This window comes from Festucalex cinctus, chromosome 16 (genome assembly GCF_051991245.1).
Source record: "Festucalex cinctus isolate MCC-2025b chromosome 16, RoL_Fcin_1.0, whole genome shotgun sequence".
NCBI lineage: Eukaryota > Metazoa > Chordata > Actinopteri > Syngnathiformes > Syngnathidae > Festucalex > Festucalex cinctus.
Window position 1 is genome coordinate 7,192,314 of NC_135426.1, and position 18,154 is coordinate 7,210,467.

The 18,154-nt window shown below is 38.8% G+C and overlaps 1 protein-coding gene and 2 long non-coding RNA genes across 3 annotated transcripts in view; all 3 read right to left on the reverse strand.

The window, feature by feature from the left end:
- Positions 1-1,326: 1,326 nt before the first annotated feature.
- Positions 1,327-18,154, reverse strand: part of ahcyl2b (adenosylhomocysteinase like 2b) — a 31,787-nt gene continuing 14,959 nt past the window's right edge. Inside the window, exons 3-17 of the mRNA XM_077499978.1 lie at positions 17,576-17,719; positions 13,607-13,707; positions 12,279-12,381; positions 12,085-12,179; positions 10,713-10,819; positions 10,416-10,532; positions 10,264-10,327; positions 10,103-10,191; positions 9,954-10,024; positions 6,566-6,660; positions 6,184-6,282; positions 5,334-5,402; positions 5,175-5,253; positions 3,790-3,910; positions 1,327-2,600 (exon numbers count right to left, since the gene is read on the reverse strand). Of these exons, the coding sequence (XP_077356104.1) occupies positions 2,594-2,600; positions 3,790-3,910; positions 5,175-5,253; positions 5,334-5,402; positions 6,184-6,282; positions 6,566-6,660; positions 9,954-10,024; positions 10,103-10,191; positions 10,264-10,327; positions 10,416-10,532; positions 10,713-10,819; positions 12,085-12,179; positions 12,279-12,381; positions 13,607-13,707; positions 17,576-17,719 (1,361 nt within the window). The 3' untranslated portion in view covers positions 1,327-2,593. The remainder of the gene's footprint in view (positions 2,601-3,789; positions 3,911-5,174; positions 5,254-5,333; positions 5,403-6,183; positions 6,283-6,565; positions 6,661-9,953; positions 10,025-10,102; positions 10,192-10,263; positions 10,328-10,415; positions 10,533-10,712; positions 10,820-12,084; positions 12,180-12,278; positions 12,382-13,606; positions 13,708-17,575; positions 17,720-18,154) is intronic.
- LOC144003573 (uncharacterized) lies at positions 6,668-8,680 on the reverse strand. Its single transcript, XR_013279026.1, has 4 exons — positions 8,502-8,680; positions 8,377-8,418; positions 8,268-8,301; positions 6,668-8,174 (listed from the first exon to the last, which is right to left on the reverse strand). It is a non-coding gene; the product is annotated as an uncharacterized LOC144003573 (long non-coding RNA).
- Positions 15,903-17,234, reverse strand: LOC144004275 (uncharacterized). Its single transcript, XR_013279275.1, has 3 exons — positions 16,946-17,234; positions 16,302-16,532; positions 15,903-16,027 (listed from the first exon to the last, which is right to left on the reverse strand). It is a non-coding gene; the product is annotated as an uncharacterized LOC144004275 (long non-coding RNA).

Below are 18,154 nucleotides of genomic sequence, written 5' to 3' on the forward strand. Positions count from 1 at the left end.
GTTAAGTGGAAAAAGACCATTTGACATATGGTGTATATAAATAGTGGGCCAAAAATTGGTACATAATGCAACTCAAACATGATTATTAAATTCAATTTTTTTGTTTCATTCTTTAGAAATTAAACTTATACAACAAAAATAATATTTTTAAGTGACAAGCAGTCAAGATGCTTTCAAAGAAAGGGTGGATGGGTTGTACTAGGTAGGAAGGTCGGATAGAAGGAAAGAAACTGCAAGTATGAAAGGAAGAGAGATAAGTATCAAGGGACATAAGTTGGGAAAGAAGGCACAAAAAATTGTATAAAAGGAAGAAAGGAGGGAAGGTTGAATGACATATTGACAAAAGAGATTGAGGAAAGATGGCAGTTTAGAAGGAGAGATGAAAGGTAGAAAGGAAATATGAAGGACAGAAATAAAGGAACTATGAAAAACATGTATAGAAAGGAAGGCAACTAATGTATATTGACTTGTATCATTGATGTGTCAAAACGAGCCCAATTTAAATCACATGGGGCCCCATTTTATTAGCCTGCCTTTTAAAGACAACCGTTTATTTTATTTTATTATTTATTGCCATCTTGAATGATACGTGTAGAAGGAAAGGACTCAATCAGTATTGTTAAGGAGAGAAATCCCAATTTGATTCTTTTCCAAAAGTGTTCATCTCGATTGATATTTGGTGAACAAGCACCACATACATTCTGCATTACAAGTTAAAAAAAGAAAGAAAAAAAAAATCCCACATAAGGAGACAAGCTCGTGCGACGTCTCAATTCTACTCTCCTTCAAATCAGTTTGAGACAAAAGGCGAGGGAATAAATAAAGGCTGACAGTCATCTGAGCTGGGCGCTGATGTCAGAGGCGAGTCCGTCTGATCAGCGCCGGGCTCGGATGAGGTCAGGGAGGTCTTGACGGACCTCGGCAGCTGCACGCACGCACACACATACATGAGCCTCCCCCAAAGAGCCCATATGAATGCATTACTGTAAACACATTACAAAGACACCTACCAATTTTTGACATCTTTATTGGAGATTACAGATTATTGCTACCGTCCTCACTTTGCGTCCTCTCTCTTTATTGGACAAAACATGTTTGGGAATATTCACCACTTTTTTTTTTTTTTTTTTCTTGAAAGGATTTACAACAATAAATACAGGAGATGATTTTCCTTCCTAGGATTTGTAAAGGTTGTCATATCTGTATACAGAATATGTGTATTCTAAGCTATAATACAAACACGATGCTGGTGTCACCCCTGACCACCCACCCATGGGGTTGATGGTCAGTTTGAGGCTGACAAAAACGGAAATCCCCCCCCCCCCCCCCCTCAAACGTGCAGGCTTGGATCCTGAGACAACTGTTTATGAAGCACACAAATAGACACGCACGCACGCGCGTTACATTACAATTGCCATTCTTTCAATGCCGTACACTCGCACAGATCACACGAACAAGGGTGAAGATTGAGGACGGCACAAATGACGCCAAAGCACAAAATGTGGTCAGGAAATTTGTCAGGATTGAGCGTTTCGTCAAAACGAGTTGTGCTATCTCAAGATGTTTCCCGTTTTATTAAACAGCATAGCCGCAATGAGTAAAAGCTGCATTGCACGTGCCAATTTGGAAATTCAAGCATAAGAATGCCAAAAGCAGGAAAGAAAAGCTTTTCCAAAAAGTCAAATTAGGATCTTTTTTGTTTCCAAGCCAACATTCATGATATTTTGGTATCTTTGTTAATATAATCACAGTATTCATTAATATAGGTACATTTATTACACATATATTTAATTGCTAATCTCAATGACATTTGATCTAAGACCATGAGAGGGAGAAAAATGTAGAAAATGTATCGTTTCCATATAAATATGTAAATATACAGTATGTAATGATTTGACATTTTGAATACATTATGGTCACTTTTTATGAATAATTAAAAAAAAGAATCTCCAAATGCTGAACACTTCAATCACTGTCCAGTATGGGTTTAAACAAAAAAACAAAAAAAAAAACAAAAGAGGAACGGCGTGTATAGAAATACTTTAAAAAATGAAATTAAATCGATATGAATGGACCGGCAGATCCCCGAATAAAACACAACAATAAAACAAAGTATAAAAGAATCATGGCAAAAAGAACAGGTGGGAGGAAAGCACTAAATCGTCAATAAGTTGTCTTCATTCTTTCTTTTTCTTTTTTTTTTTTTTAAATCATTTTTTCTTCTATATTTTGGTTGAATCGATAAAAAGGCATGTTATGGATGGAGACGCACAAGTGAAAGCAAAAAAGGGTAGCTGAAAAGTCATCCGGGGGAAGACGCGACTTCCCGGGGAGCGAAGCTGGTTGCGATTGACAGAAGGAAGCCCCCACCTCGGGGATTCCATTCATATTGTTAATTGAGAATAAATTAAAAACGACTGCCACCTCAGGCCCCGCCTGAGCCCCTTGCCTTCCTTTTCTCCTCCCTGCTTCTATTCTAAAAGATGTGTGCTGACTGACTTTCCTTTACTGTCGTCTTCCACCTCGGCGGCCTCTTCGGGTCGGTGCGGTTTTGGAGTATTGCGCTCTCCTCTCGTCCAACACTGAAACCGCTTTAATACCTTGACGACAAAGACAAAAACAAAAATAAAAGGAAACAGGTCACAAGGAAACAAAGTTTGTCCTCAACCTTATGCTACATTGCATACGGAAAAAAAAAAAATGGCGTCATGATTGCTAGCTTGACTTGTCTATGACGTTTCAGCTTGACCCGTTTTTGTTGCCAGACTACCGACATCAACACAAACTCCACCCCAAAATCGTTTTCAATTGCTAATTTAAGAAACTGCTACTTAATTATGCAGTCATTCAATGATATGATACAAGTGTCCGGCGTTCATTTATGGGTCATGTATAAAATAAGAAGGCATCCTGCTTTTTATAGAAATTTAAAAGGTGTGCTCCTTAAAATCCAAATGGCCATTGTTGATATTTCGAATTGAATGTTTAGTTTTAATTTGCAAAAGTGTTTTATGAAATAAATTATGACAGAGTTTGATTTATCATTTCTTTTTTTTGGCTGATCTAAAAAAATTATCCAACCTGAAACTTAAATCTGTGATCCGATCTGTGAGTTTTCTCTTCAATATGGCTCAATTCGAAAGGCAATGATGCAATATTTTTTTAATAATATGAACGAACTTGTCAAGCACTCGGAAGGCCCAACCGAAATGGAATTTGGAGGCCAAAGTTCATTCCCATAATTGGTAAAAAACAAATTCAGACAACCAATTCATTGACAGATTAATTAAAAATACTCAATGGAATGAAAAACTTAATGCTTGCAAAAAATGACAGATTTTTATTTTATTTTTTGCCAATTGTGTGTTTTTTTTTTTTTTTAATGTTACCAACTTTGTCTTATTTAACAATTTATTAATGTGCTAAAAAAATAATAAAAATACTGCCCCTTTTTTTCAGATTTTAAATGAGCCAACATTATCTGCATGATTAATTAATCAGACAGGCCCTTCTCCTTAAGTCAAGGTACCTTTCAACATTATTATTTTCTCCTTCAACTTCGTTAGACCCTTACAGAATTTTATAATTAAAAAAAAAAAAAAAAAAAAGACCCCCTGATAGGAAAGGGGCAATTTTAGGCAATAGGAAACAGGCAATTTTGGCCAATCATTAGCCTGAAGAAAGTCATTTCCTGAAAAGGAACAAAAGCAACAAAAAAAACTTCCTGTCAGCTAATATTAGGGACGTAAAGGCTGGCACATTTGAAACCACCTTGCAATGTTTTCATACCTGTAGTAGTTTGGCTTAAAGGGTCCATTCTTGTTCAAGCCCAGATATTTGGCCTGCTCGTCACTCAGCTCCGTGAGGTGCGCGTCAAATGTAGGCAGATGTAGGCTGGCCACATACTCATCTGCGTGTGCACAGAGGCAGGAGGGTGGCATTAATGAATCATTCAGATGGCAAAGAGAGGAGCGAGCAGGCAAGCTTTGATCTTTTTTTCCCCTCCATATCATTATCCTTTTTGGCTAAAGCGTTTCCGTGTGCACAGCAGTCGTTTGGCTTGCTATCGTCTTTTACCGTTTGGCTCTTCTCGACTCTGAATGATCGTTTGTCGTGGGAGACGAAAAGCCGCGTGGACTCAAACAGATGTAGCCCACCACCTTACACGCCGAGTGAGCAAGGCTAGAAATTAAACTTGACCGTTGGCGAAACAGATTTATCCTGAATTGTTCGACTTTTCGTCACATAAGAGCCACTCCATTCTTTTCATCTTAAACCTTCTGATTTTGTTGCATTCTTTATTTTAAAGTGTCTTTAAAGTGTTTATTATTTTAATATTGCTGATTATGGCTTTTTTTTAACTTGGTCTGAGGAAATATTGTAATATTTTGAGATAGGATATTTGAGTTTTCTTAAGCTGTAAGCCATAATCAGCAATATTAAAATAATAAAAGGCTTTATGGCAATATTTCAGTTGATTTGTAATGAATCCAGAATGTATGGCATTTTTGCTTATTTAATTACATTACAGAAAATAAAGGACTTTATCACAATATTCTAATTTTCCGAGACAGTCCTGTAATAAAGTTAAAATCTAAAAGTCTAACTCTTTTATACCTCAGTTCAGCGAAGTTTCTATTTTTAATATTTGGCATCTATGACTTTGTAATTAAATACCTTATTTTGCAAGTATTTTGCACTGTTTGGGTCATGTTACTAAGTTTTATGTGCATAAACGTTACAGACACCAGTGTAAAGTGAACTATACCTATTAAGAGTTCCTGACTTTTTTTTTTTTTGCTTTAAGGCCATAGACTAGAGCATGATGCTATGACGTTCTTTTGTGATGAGCCATCAATCAACAAAAACGTTATTTTTTTGTCTGATTTAATTTTGTTATGATGTATATAATCAAAATAAAAGGCATGTACATATTGCTGAAAAAAGCATTTTAGCATCAGGTTGTCATTTCATAGATACAGTAAATTCCCAGCCACCAATATGAATTAGTTACCAGCAATGTATGGGGACAGGCAGAAACCGGAATTGGTGGTGTTTTTTTTTTTTTTCTTTCCTTTTTTGGGAAAAAAATGTGTCCTTGGCTACACAAAAGGTGGGAGATGACAAACTATGAATATGCTCAACAAACAAAACACAAATTCAAAAGTTCTTACCCATCTTCTTGGGCAGAAGGTAAACGTCCTGCTTGTAGCGTCCGTCTGGAGCATTGTATAACTCGATCAGAGCCAAGGCCTGGCCACACAAACACGCACATGGTCAACACTTTTCTTCCTGCTGGGCCAAAAGAGGCTTCACATTAAGTACTACTGTACCTGGGTGGTGGCCGTGATCGAAAGCACAAACGTGGGAACGGTGGAACAGCTGAGGTTCAGAAGACGACCCTGCGAAGCAGATGGAGAATGAAAAATCAAGTAATAACCACAATTGCATTTATTTGACGCGACATCGCCGCCAGCGAAGCGCATGCGAGTGTGATAACGGAATCGGAAGGGTAGGGGATGAAGAGGAGCTTGATGGAGCTCGACACCCTGACTGGCAGGTTGTCTACTTGGATCCGTCACCGTTGCTCTGGTTCTGTCACATCTGGGTCCTTATAGTTTACACATAAAGTAGTGATAAGTGCAGGATTCCAGATGAAAAGTGTCATCGTGAGGTAAGGTCAGATCTCATTTCATCGTTTGTGCCCTGCTATAGTTCATTTTTCCCTGAGAAAATTCTTCTTCACTAAATTTACAGACATCAAATCAATGTAGCCTATTAAAATGAGCTGAAATTACAGTAATTTGTTCTAGACAGCACCCAAAACACACCACTTTTTGTTTTGTTTTCATAAATAAAAATAGCAAAATACTGGCAAAATACAAAAACCAAAACATATGACACAGTGAAGCAGAATGTGAAGAAATAAACTGGTTTTAGGAAGTTTAATCAAGATGAACATTAGACAATACAGTAAAGAACTGGAGTGAATTTGTGTGTCGATTCGAACCATTTTGATAGTTATTTACTCATTTTATGCACGCAAATTTCTGTGAGTTCAAATAAGTTGACATTTTTACACAGTGCCTTTAAATAAGTGTGTTGAAAGCATGTCGGTGGTGTATATACTACATATTATAAGAAACATTTTCCATATGATTTATTTTTATAACGCAAACTTACCTCAGCCAACAAGACTATCCTCTTGCCGTCGGGCCAGATGACGTGGTCCACTTGCGAGCGCACTCTCTCCCAGGTCAGCTCGGGCGTCCGCAGACTTGCCTGCAGATTCACAATCACAACAAAAATCGTTCAAACGTCGTCCTTTCCATTATCGGCTAGAAATGTGAGCTTATGCCGCTGAACAACCATCATTGTCTCATGAGATCCTCAGACTCAAGCTGGCGGTTACTATGACAACCATCACACAACTCAGCTGCCCTTATCTGATCATCTCTCACTCATCTGCATTGCATTTAAAAGTATAAGATTACTATTATGTCACAGGGAAAGATTGACTCAATATTCATATTAAATTTCAAAATAAAAGGAGCTTGTGACTGACCACGTCGATCTCAGTGTTGGAGTGGCCCATATTGCAGACGATGCAGCCGTTTTTCATGCGGTCCAGGTTCTCTCGTACCACCACGTTCTTGTTGCCTGACGGGATAACAGAAAAATCAGACCAGAGAAAACGTGGCCACAGGAGACCTACGCCGGTTAATTAAACATAAATCTTTAATTAATAACTTCGGAGTATATCACAGTTAATTAGTTAAACATAAATATAGATATGGACGCCCATTGACGCCTGTCAGAGAAAATTTTGCGGCAATACCATCAAGAGTTTGCGCTGCATACTTTAGTGACTCTCAACCACTGTGCTGTTGAGAATCCAATTTCAATAACTGCTCCTAGAATTATTATTTACTACAGATAATGTGTATTTGTTTATCCATCTATGTTCTTTTGCTAGATGACAGAATGTACAATTAACCAATGTATCTTCCTGTTGCTTTTCTTGCAACACAATAAGATTCTGCTCAACTTGAACGGACCCAGATTAAGCATGAATAAGTACATTTGTGAGTACATTAAGGCATGTTTTTTGACATTTTCTAATGTAATGTGTGTCTTGGCTCAATAAAGGCTGTGAAACACTACTGTAAAATATAATGTGATGTGTAATTATTAGCTACTTGGATGACTCAAGTTGCCCTTTAGTTATGAATTGATTGCATATCATTTTTATTACCCTGGGAAGAAATACTCCTTATGAATGCAATAATAAGGGTGCAATGGGCGACCACCACCTTGGTATATTAACTCTTTGACTGCCAGCCATTTTCGGAAAAGGTAACCCCATACTGCCAGCTGATTTACAGAATTTTACCGATCTTTCAAGCTCCACAGAAAATGTGTTAGGACTATGGAAACGCGGATACTACCAAATGAAAGATTGAAGTATCATCTTTCATCTAAAAAAAAAAAAAAGTTTGTTTCTACCATATTCAGATCTTCAGTAATCAACAATAGAAAACAGCTTCGTTTCACCCAAATCCTCTATCTTCTTCCAAAATACCGAGAAATCAAGCTTTTTGTGAAATGTTATTTCATGCACTCTCGTGAATTTGGCACTTTTTTTTTTTTTGCATGAGGGATTCTACAAACACCTAAACTTCTATAAAACACTACCCCAACAATAAAAAAAAAGTGTTTTTTGATTGCAAAATAACAGTTTATTTACATGCAACAGTAGCAATCCGAACAAACAATTTGGAAAACTCTTTGCAAACTATTTACACGTGCGCAACTGCGCATGTGTGGTGTGTGTGTACGTGTTACTATTTACAATTTTGTGGATGTTTCAACGACACAATTTTTCTTTTTGTGTGATATATTGTGGAGTAATCCCGTGCGTGCTAGGGGGATGCAGCAGGATTTGCATCACAGTTTTTGTCAGTCTGCTTCTGCATGGACTGATTTGCGTAGAGGTTGGTATGATGAACGATGTGCTGGAGAAGTTCATCCGTGATGAAGAGCTCCAGGATGTCAGCTGGCAGGTGGGAATTCAGCTCTGCTGCAGCATCCCTTGGTCCTGGTTTTGCAGCAAAGGCGAAGATGGTTGGCTGCCAGCCAACTTCATCAACTTCAAGCCAGCCAGACTTTGGGATCTGCAAATATACATGTCAATATCATATATTATTTTAGAGCACTGTGATGCAATGTGTGTGTGTGTGTGTGTGTGTGTGGGTGTGCATGTTTACCTTTTTTTCTTGGCTGTATTGGTTGATGCACATTCTGTAAATTATAGAAGATGTTTACCATCAAATATTTTATTAGTGCTGTGGAGAATCTTTTTTTTTTTCTTTTTACCTTTGTTCTGCTCACTGTGAAAAGGGTCACTTTGAGTAGGAGCTGAAAGAAACATATACAATTACAATACTATCGAAAGACAACTTTTATTGTTGCGGTGTATTGAAAAAGTTTTTTTTTTTTACCTTTCTTTGTCGTAGAACCAGCGGTCGGACGTTGCTGTGAGCACGATCTATAAAATATACATTCACGTTTGTATAGGTAATAGATGTTTTAGTGTATATCAGCACATTTACACACGCTGCTAGCAGATCGCCGAAAAGTTAGGAAGGTAATCTTAATAGCAATCTCTTAGCATGTTAGCGCTTACCTTCACGTTCTTTGGAAGACTGTCTTGCATCGGACCCATAGTAGTCGTCATCGTCCGATGAAACGTCATCTGTGCAGACGCGCTCGGTTGTGCACCACTTTTCTCCGGTGTTAGCATCGCTAGCCGGTGGGGCCTTAGGACGTTATTAGCATCGCTAGCCGGTGGGGCCTTAGGACGTGGTCGAAACGACCGCGTCACCGCTTCAACTATGACTTAACCCCGTCATCACTGTGCTCTTGAGCACTGGTCGTTGCTTTTGAGCTTTGAAAATAAGGATCAAGCGTGAGCTGATTGCCATCTGTAGCCTTTTTGACTCCCTTAGCCAAGTTAGCCATTCTCTCCCCCTCAACACTCTAGCTCCGCCTCTCTTCTTCTACTGTTGTCTCCTACCCGATCTTGTCCAAAAGACTCATCACAGCCATCTAGTGGCCAGGAATACTCATTATAGTAACCCGATCGGCTTGATACTTGGAGCACAGCTGCCCAAGGCTTTCCTCCACCCGTTTCCATAAAAAAACATAGTAGACGTCAATTAACGTCTATGGCGGCCAATCCTAGGATTATACTGAACGTCTTTAAACGTTTATGGCGGTCAAAGAGTTAATATCTTGGGTGTTATTAACTAATTTCCTCACAAAAATGTATAAATACGTTCTATTTTAAATGTTTTTAAGTGTCCCAAAGACGTATTTGTTTTTTTTTACGCTAGAGCATACAGAGGTCTTTGAGGCAGCCCCTCAAAAGGCAAGGAGCTGGTGAAAAAAAATGGTAGTAATTACAAAAACGGCCAGTAGGTGGCAGCGAAGTATAATAGAGCAACCAGGGCCAGATGAAAACAAGCCGTTTCCCCACAATTCTAATAGTAGATACTCTAATCTTTCTTTTAATAGGTTCCATGTTTTTATAGCAATAGAACAATATTCTGCGGACCTTGCTAAATCAGTCAAAATCCTGTAAAACAGCAGGGAGTGAAGGGGATTGGCTTCAGTGAAAATGGCGGCCAGTGAATGAGTTAATATCTTGGCCGTTATTAACTGTATTTGGTCCGCAAGCTTATTACAGTTTGGACGACAAGCAGCACTAAAACACTCAGTTGTAATTATTCCTTCCACAAGAGAATGTTCTTCATTTTGTAGTAGTCGTCGCGCGTCATTCACTATTAGAAGCAAATCATTTTTAATTATTAAGTGTAAAAGCAATTTACGTCCAACAGAAGGAATGAATTCAAATCCCTCCTGGTGGTCATCAATCTAATGATTAATCGTACCCGTGCAGGTGATGACAATGTCCACCTGTCTGATGACCTCATTGAGCTTCACCAGCCTGAAGCCATCCATGCTGCCATCAGAAAGCAAATACAAAGAGAGAGTGTCAATAGCGGCGCTGACAAAGTCAACAGATGGGTTGCGGGCGTACCAAGCCTGCAAGGCGCAGATGGGGTCGATCTCCGTGACGTAAACGATGGAGCCCATCGCTTTGAGGGCAGCGCAACAGCCTTTTCCCACCTGGGGGCACAGCACATCAAACATTCAATTGTGTACCATTTCATCATGTGCCTGTGGGGGCTGAAGCCGCACCTCTCCGTAGCCGCACACCACCGCTTGTTTGCCACCAAACATGACATCAGTAGTCCTCTTCAAGCTAGAAACAAAGTGCCAGAAGGCGTTCGGCATATTGAAAAGTGGGGAATTTAATTGTCCCGGTATCACGGCCAAATAAGGCTTCGTACCCGTCGAGGATGGACTCCCTGCAGCAGTAGAGGTTGTCAAACTTCTGCTTGGTCACAGAGTCGTTGACGTTCATGGCGGGCACGCACAGCTTGCCGGCCTTGGACAGCTGGTAAAGCCTGACGGTCGAACGCAGGCACAACAGTCAAACTAAGTGCTGCTTGCGTTAATCAAATAGGATTATTTCTTACTGCAATGCTGCAGTGACAGAACCACGGGACAGTAGCGATATTCACCACTAGATGGGGCTGTGGCTCCACAAACAAACTGAGTGAGACAACTTTTGATCTTCCTCCTACCTGTGCACGCCAGTGACGCTCTCCTCCACAATGCCCTTGATCTTCTTGAACATGTTGGGGTACTTTTTGTAGATCCAGTGGGTCAGGTCGCCGCCATCGTCCAAGATCTGGAGACAACAACATGACAAAGAAGGCAAAGAGAATCACTCATATTGACGAAAAACGCATCATCGAGTGGAACAAAAGCAAAGATACTTTAATGAGTCTTAGTCAAGTTGCTGTCAAAAGAGCTGTCAAAATTCATCAATTAATCGACAAGTAACTCAACTCAACTCAATTTATGAAGCAACTCATCTCAATTTATGAAGCACTTTAAAATAAGCATTGCTGTATACAACGTAAGAACAACAAGAACAAAGCAAACATTTTAAGTGAGTATAAGTATTTTTTTGTATACAAGTAAATATATTTTGCATCAGTAAATTAATAAGAAGTAGGAGAGTGAATAAATACATAGATAATAAATAGAATAATAAACACAACCAATTATCAAATTAATGAGCAACTGTTTTAATACTCGAGAAATCGTTTGGAGCCATTTTTTTTTTTTTTTTTTTTAAATTGTCCAAATCCTCTCATTTCAGCATATCAACAGTAATTGTTCACTAATTTCTGCAGTCCTTCATGAAAGATTGATTATCTTCTGTGTTTAATCAAAATAAGACATTTGCAAATATCTATTTTTACTTTGGAATACAATGACCGAACTGGTAACATCAACCCCCCCCCAACACACACACTTTTTCTTTTTCTTTTTCAGCAGTAAAAAGTTCACAATTTTGTCTACAATTAATGTGGCAACTTCATTATTTTTCATGTACAATTAATACCTTTAAAAAGTCATTTTTCTACTTGCTGTCGACTGATGATGACGCCACCTGTACTGAGGAAGTAGGTAACGACCAATCATGGCTCAGTTTACTGACCAAACCCAGAAAACAGGTGCGCCATGATTGGTTGTTACCTACTTCCTCAGCACAGGTGATGTCATCATCAGTCGACAGCAAGTAGAAAAATGACTTTTAAAGGTATTAATTGTGCATGAAAAATAATGACGTTATCAAATTCATTCTGGGAAAAAATTTTATTTTCTCTGATGAAAATTGTTCAATAAGTCAAGTATCCCTTTAATCACTATATGAAGTGCATAATAAATCACTCGCTATACAACAGTTATCAGTGGGGGGATGCTTTTTTTTTTTTTTTTTTTAATACACTTTGATGCAAAATTAAAGTGAATCTGATTAGTCGATTAATTAATTGACTAATCGATAGATTAATCAATTTTAAAAATATTCGAGACAGCACTATTGTCAAGTCTTTCTTAAGTTTGAGTTAGTTAGTTTGAATGAGTGAGGGAAAATGTGCCTACCATATTGGGCTGCCAGCCTTCCACGTTGACGCAGCGGTCGATACACCACCAGAAATCGTCCTCGGACTCGCCCTTCCACGCAAACACGCTGAAACCTGGACACAGATCAGGTATACTGTACGGTATATACACAAATGACAACAGGAAGTGCACCAGAGGAAGGAGAAGAAGCGAAGGGCAAGACGGTGTCTCACCTCCTTCTGCCAGAGCAGCTGCCACCTCGTTTTGGGTGGAGTAAATATTGCAGGCCGCCCACCTGCACTGAGCACCCAAAGCTGACAGAGTCTCCATCAGCACCTTGAAGGGAACCGACGTACAAAAACTTCAGATTCATTCCCTCACAGACTGTAAGAAAACGACACATCTCAAATTATTCTGCTCCATAGACCCATTACAGGGGAGACATTTTTACAAGGACAAATATAATCCTAATTTGAATTCATCATAACTACTGTGTCTACCACAAAAAAGATGTGGAAACCACAAAGATGCCAAGTTTAGAGGATGTTATGATAGCTATTATTAGGTGACAAAAATTGAATGATCTACAATCTATCAATTGTTCTGAAACATGAACTTAAAACTATCCAAATTGTTGGAATGTCACTGTAAATATTTTAAGATTTCTTCAGTACTCTATGAAAACAAAGGGAAATAATGTATGGTATTTATAAATGAGGATTTTTTATTTTTTTAACAGTCATTGATCAACTGAAACAATTGATCAACAAGATTAATCCATTCTTACAAAAAAATTCATTCGTTGCAGTCCAAATTATCATAATTTAACGGAATGTTTTAAGAATTAAATGTTATTAAAAAAGAAAAAAAAAGTGTCATCTTTACAAGAAACATGAGATAAAAAGTCATAATCCTCCAAGAATAAAGTTGCAATATTTTATTAAAATTAAATATCATGTGGGGATAGAGACATATTTTAACAAGTGAATTCAAAAAATACTTTCTTCTCACTATGTAATGCCTTTTCTGAGAAAAAAAAAAATGTCTTTATTCTCTCGTGAGTATGTGGGAATCTTATGAGAATGAAGTGGTATTTAAAAAAAAAATAAAGTAATCTTTACAAGAAACATGAATCCTCCAAGAATAAAGTTGCAATATTTTATTAAATTCAAATATCATGTGGGGATAGTCATATTTTAACAAATGAATTCAAAAAATAATTTATTCTCACTATATGTCTTTATTCTCTGATGAAAGTATGTGGTTTCCAAAAAAAAAAAAAACAGGCTTACTCAATCGTTGAATGAAAAAAATTTCTGAACCGCTTATCTTAAATTAAAAAAATAAAAACTCATGCACAATCTCAAGATTTATGTGATAAGTCCTAAGGCAGGGGAGGAGTAATTGCCATTTGCAGGTATGCACTTTTTAAAATGTTATATTGCAAAAAAAAAATATTTTGTGGATCCCTAAGCTATTCAGCGTATCGCATTTTGAGAAGCACGACTGCAGGGGGGCGGATTGTTTGTTTGTTGTTGCGGATTTTCCAAGCACAACTCACAGCAGTCTGTGCGGTGATGTGGGTGCAGCCCACCACCTTGGCGCCGGCGAGGGGCTTCTCGCCCTGGGCTCGCTTCCTCAGAGCCATGAGGGCCGGCATCTCTGGAAGGGAAAAAAAGCATCCGGCAAAACGTCTGAGTGGATCGAAGCGGCGTTGCATGAAATAATTCATTTTATGATTATTTTAATCCCTTTAATACTTCATCGCTAAGCTGATCGACTCAGCCGGCAGAAAGAGATACTGACGCTAAAGACGTACGCGTATGTGTGTGTGCGTGTTTGGCTAGCAGGGTTCAGCTGAGGCTTCATTTCCACCACATCATATAAACAGTGCTTGAGTGCTCCTTTTAGCGCGAACCTTTGCTGTTTCACAAAAACGTTTTGTCGAACAATGCTAAAACTATTCACTCAGAGAGAACAAACAAACAAAAAACGGACCTGAACTCATTTAAACCCAAAAACGTATAAATACATTTTTAAGACTTTGTCCTAAACTCCCAAAAACCTATTTATACGTTTTTATGGGGGGGTTTTATGCTAGAACATAGAGAAGGCTTTGAGAGCTTGTGACCTGAAAAGATCACGTAGAGCAATGTAAGTTATTACCAAAAGCAGCCAAGCAGGTGGCAGCAGAGTATAGGTCGCTTGCACATCGTAATGCATCATGGGAGTTTTTCCTTCGGGCGCCATATTGGGTGTCCGCCGGTTCACAAGGTACACTCGCGAGTTACACGGTAGAGCTCATCAACCTGATGTAATTTTCGCAGTATTTTCACGATTTACCGGAAGATCAAAAACAACGATACAGGCAGAAGGTGTCTCTGTGTGGCGGGATTGATCCTAATTACGTCCTGACCAAGGGTGATTTTTTTTTGACGGAGAAAGCTTGCTGGCCAAATGTGACATCTCTGGACATCTTTCCCTACCTCGTGTTGACAATATGCTCCATAACACGCCAAAAAAAAATCCCTGGAGGCTTACAATTATTTTGTAAGCGGGTGGATACAGAGTGTAAACTTTAACATCGCATCAGAAGAAACTGTTGCTGTTGCACGTAAGTAAACCACATGGTGTTGGTAATTCTGCACACAAAAATGTTGATTTGTTCTCAGGCTTCCTGTTATCATTGTGTTTACATGCACAGCTGGCTTTACCTGATGTGGTTTTTCTAATAATTTTATAACAGGCAAATATGGCAGAGCGTATAAGAATAAAAAGTAACTATGCACAGCCTCCCCGTGGCTTAATTAAATTTAATGCTACCCTTTCACTAGTTACATGTTACTTAATCAACTTATTCTAAATGGTTAAGGTTAACCACTCTCAGAGGACGTATTTTTAGTTTCAGTTTCCAGTACAATAAAACGTGTTCATGGTAACTACTGAGCATACTGACAGCTTTTCTTATGATCTCACGGTTAAGGAGGCTGTCACAACACCCAATTTCTGTCTGGTGCCAGATGGCAACAATTCCCATCACTTGTCACGACAACACCAATATTATTACCAGGTATGTATGGCTTTACTTTTTGTAGTTTCTTATTTAATTCTATGTTTCATTACAATGTTTGTAATATTTTCAGATTCAGGCACAGATGAGTTTAACTGGACGGGACTTCTGCGACTTTGTGGTGTGGACAAAGTGTGATTGAGCGAGTCCACCCAGATCGCTCGTTTTGGCCAGTTGGAAAAGCCAGAGTTTTTTTTTCCCAAAATCCCCTCCTTACCTGAACTGCTCGGGAGAGCATTTACTAGATCAGCAGTGGACTTCCAGTGTTCCTGCTCAGCCGCTGTCACCTACCACTTGCTCATGTACTTCAAAGATGCGGAATAAAGTAGTTTTTTGTGCTGCAGCAGATTGTAAAATCAAATGATATCACTTGAAGTGTGCCAATCTAGACTGCCAAAAGGACAGTGGTTTTGTGACAAGTGTGAAACAAGGATTATTGGGAAAACTGTAACACAGTACTGGTACTTGTCTTACATTAAACAAATTTAAAAGAGAGCAACTTTTTCCTCTGTACATAGCATAATGAAAGTCATTGCGTACCCCATCAACATTACATCATACCGTCATCTCAGGATGGTAGGCACCTGTGCTAAAATAAACTACATTAATTAACAGTTCAATTTTTAACCCTGAAATTACTACATCTAATCATTATTCACTTCATTTTTTGTGCTTTTAGAAATAATAGAGATTTATGCCATTACTTTAAGAGGGACCATATTGCACATTGAGTCAAATCCTGTCATTTGTATTATGTATAGCTTTGTAAACAAACCCAACAATAGAATTTGTATAAACGCTGCCTTTATTAGCGCCAAACAAACAGTCGCATGTTGTCCTCCTCCAATGCTTTGATGCTCGCCTTCGTTTCCATCATGTCATTGGCAATCAAGTCGGTGTGGCATGAGATCCCTAAAGAAAAAAATAAAGAAAAAAAATCACAAAAAAAATACTGTACCAGTAATAGGTTTAATATAGTAAAGTAGTATAGTTTTTTTGTCAGTGTAAAAGAAATGTACACATTTTGTTGCATTTTTTAATGTATGAACATTGCTACAGGCAAATACTTATTTCTATAAACACTTCCAAATGTCTCTAAAATATAAGGTGCGTGTACACACACAAACAAACACATACATTCACTCATGCATACAATATATCATGTAATGAATTCTGAGTGGCATACCAGAGTCAATGATGTCAGCAGTACTTGAGGGTACAGGTTACTGGAGCCATCTGGCTGCATAACTGCAACAATCTCTGCCACTTCGAGTCGTCTTTTCTTTGCTTGTCTCTCCTGTGCACGTTCATATCTTGGCACCGACTGGGCTGAGACATAGATGTTGTAACTTGGGACCCAACTTTAATGTTGGAGCCCAGTCGGGATGATTGGACAGAAAAACGGGCGCAGGGCGACCTGTTAAAATAAACAAATATATAAACAAATAAAAGATGGAAAGACTGGTTATTTTACCGCAGTAGGGTGGCCGTGAATAAGTTCTTTAGCATGATGTGTAGGCTACCGGGGGTCTGTTTTCTTGCATCAGCCCCTTCTGTCTCTTTTTTTTCCAAGTTTACATTTTGCCACCAAAAAACATGTTATCGGCATTAAAAGCCCAAGACTAATCAATCCAATTTCAGCAGTAAACACTTTGCACTGGCACTACTTGGGTGAAAATGTTCGATGTTAGCTTTCGGCTAACGTCCGCTAGCCAGCTTGTACTACCGAACTTGCTTGCTCATGAATCCAAAACATAAGCAACTTGCCCATATATGGGCGGTCGAAACGTTATTAATCCTCATGCATTAAATAAAGGTAAACAAGCTTACCGCTCACAAAGTGATCGCTGCACACACGAGCCCAAAGTAACGACTTCCCTCCGGAGTCCGCACTCCTCTGTCTCCAGGCCCTGGTTCCTAGTTATTTTCGGAATTCGGAAAAAAGACCGACCATTTTCCCCCTTGGCTTTGTTCGAACAGCCAACGATGCAGCAACAATGTACCATTTTAAACGCAGAAAACAAACGTGATAGATACGTGTTAGACCGAATCGCTACGTAAATGGAGGCCACCCAGCATGGCGACTACGAGAAATCCGAGGCGGAAGTGACGACATGTGCAAGCGACCTATAAGAGATCAGCAAGGGCCATGTTGCAACAAGCTCTTTTTGTCAGTGTTGAATAATGATGACGCTTAGCTATATTATAATGCTAATTGCTGCAAAATGGAAACAGATAAATACTTTTTTTTTCCTTTTTTGCAATTCTATTTCTTTTGGTAGGTTCCATGTTTTTATAGCAATAGAACACAATATTCTATGGGGCTTGCAAAATCCAAAATTAGTAAAACAGTCGGAAGCGAAGGGGGGGTTACTTCAGTGAAAATGGTTGGGAGTGAATGAGTTAATGTGCACATTTTTTGGACTCCTCCTATAACACCGAGGTCAAGAAAGGAAAAACCTTGCTCGGCTATCTCGATCTCTCGCCGTCCGAAGTCGGCCTGCTTGATGTTTTTGATGCAGAAGTCGCCGTTGCCCTTCGAGTTCTTCTGCTGCTTGTCTCGAGGAGACGTCTCATCGTCAGAGCTGTCCGTGTACGACGCCGCTGTAAAATAAATATATTGGTTTTGTTTGAGACTAATACTAGATTTAATTTGAGTACAGTGGTACAAGAAATAATAATAAAAGAAATAAAAATAGCATACTCCCCTTGCATGTGGGCAAAGAGAGTCATCGGCTGTATTTTAAAGAGGATAATGTCCCCTAATGACAAAAGAAAATGTCATCCTCAATTTCCAGTTAATTCCCAAGGAAAGGTTGAAATTTTGTAATGTTTCCAAAATTTTCCATCTTAACTTTCCATGAATTTTCCGTCCCTTTGCAACCCTAATCAAGAGTTAATAAAATAAATGATCAACTTTATCCCAAGATAATTGTACTGAATATCAGCAGACACAAAAGTATCTAAGTGAGAAAACAAGAGTATGGAAGGCAACAAATGTGGTGAGAGTCCGTGTCTGGCACCATGCGACATGGGCGA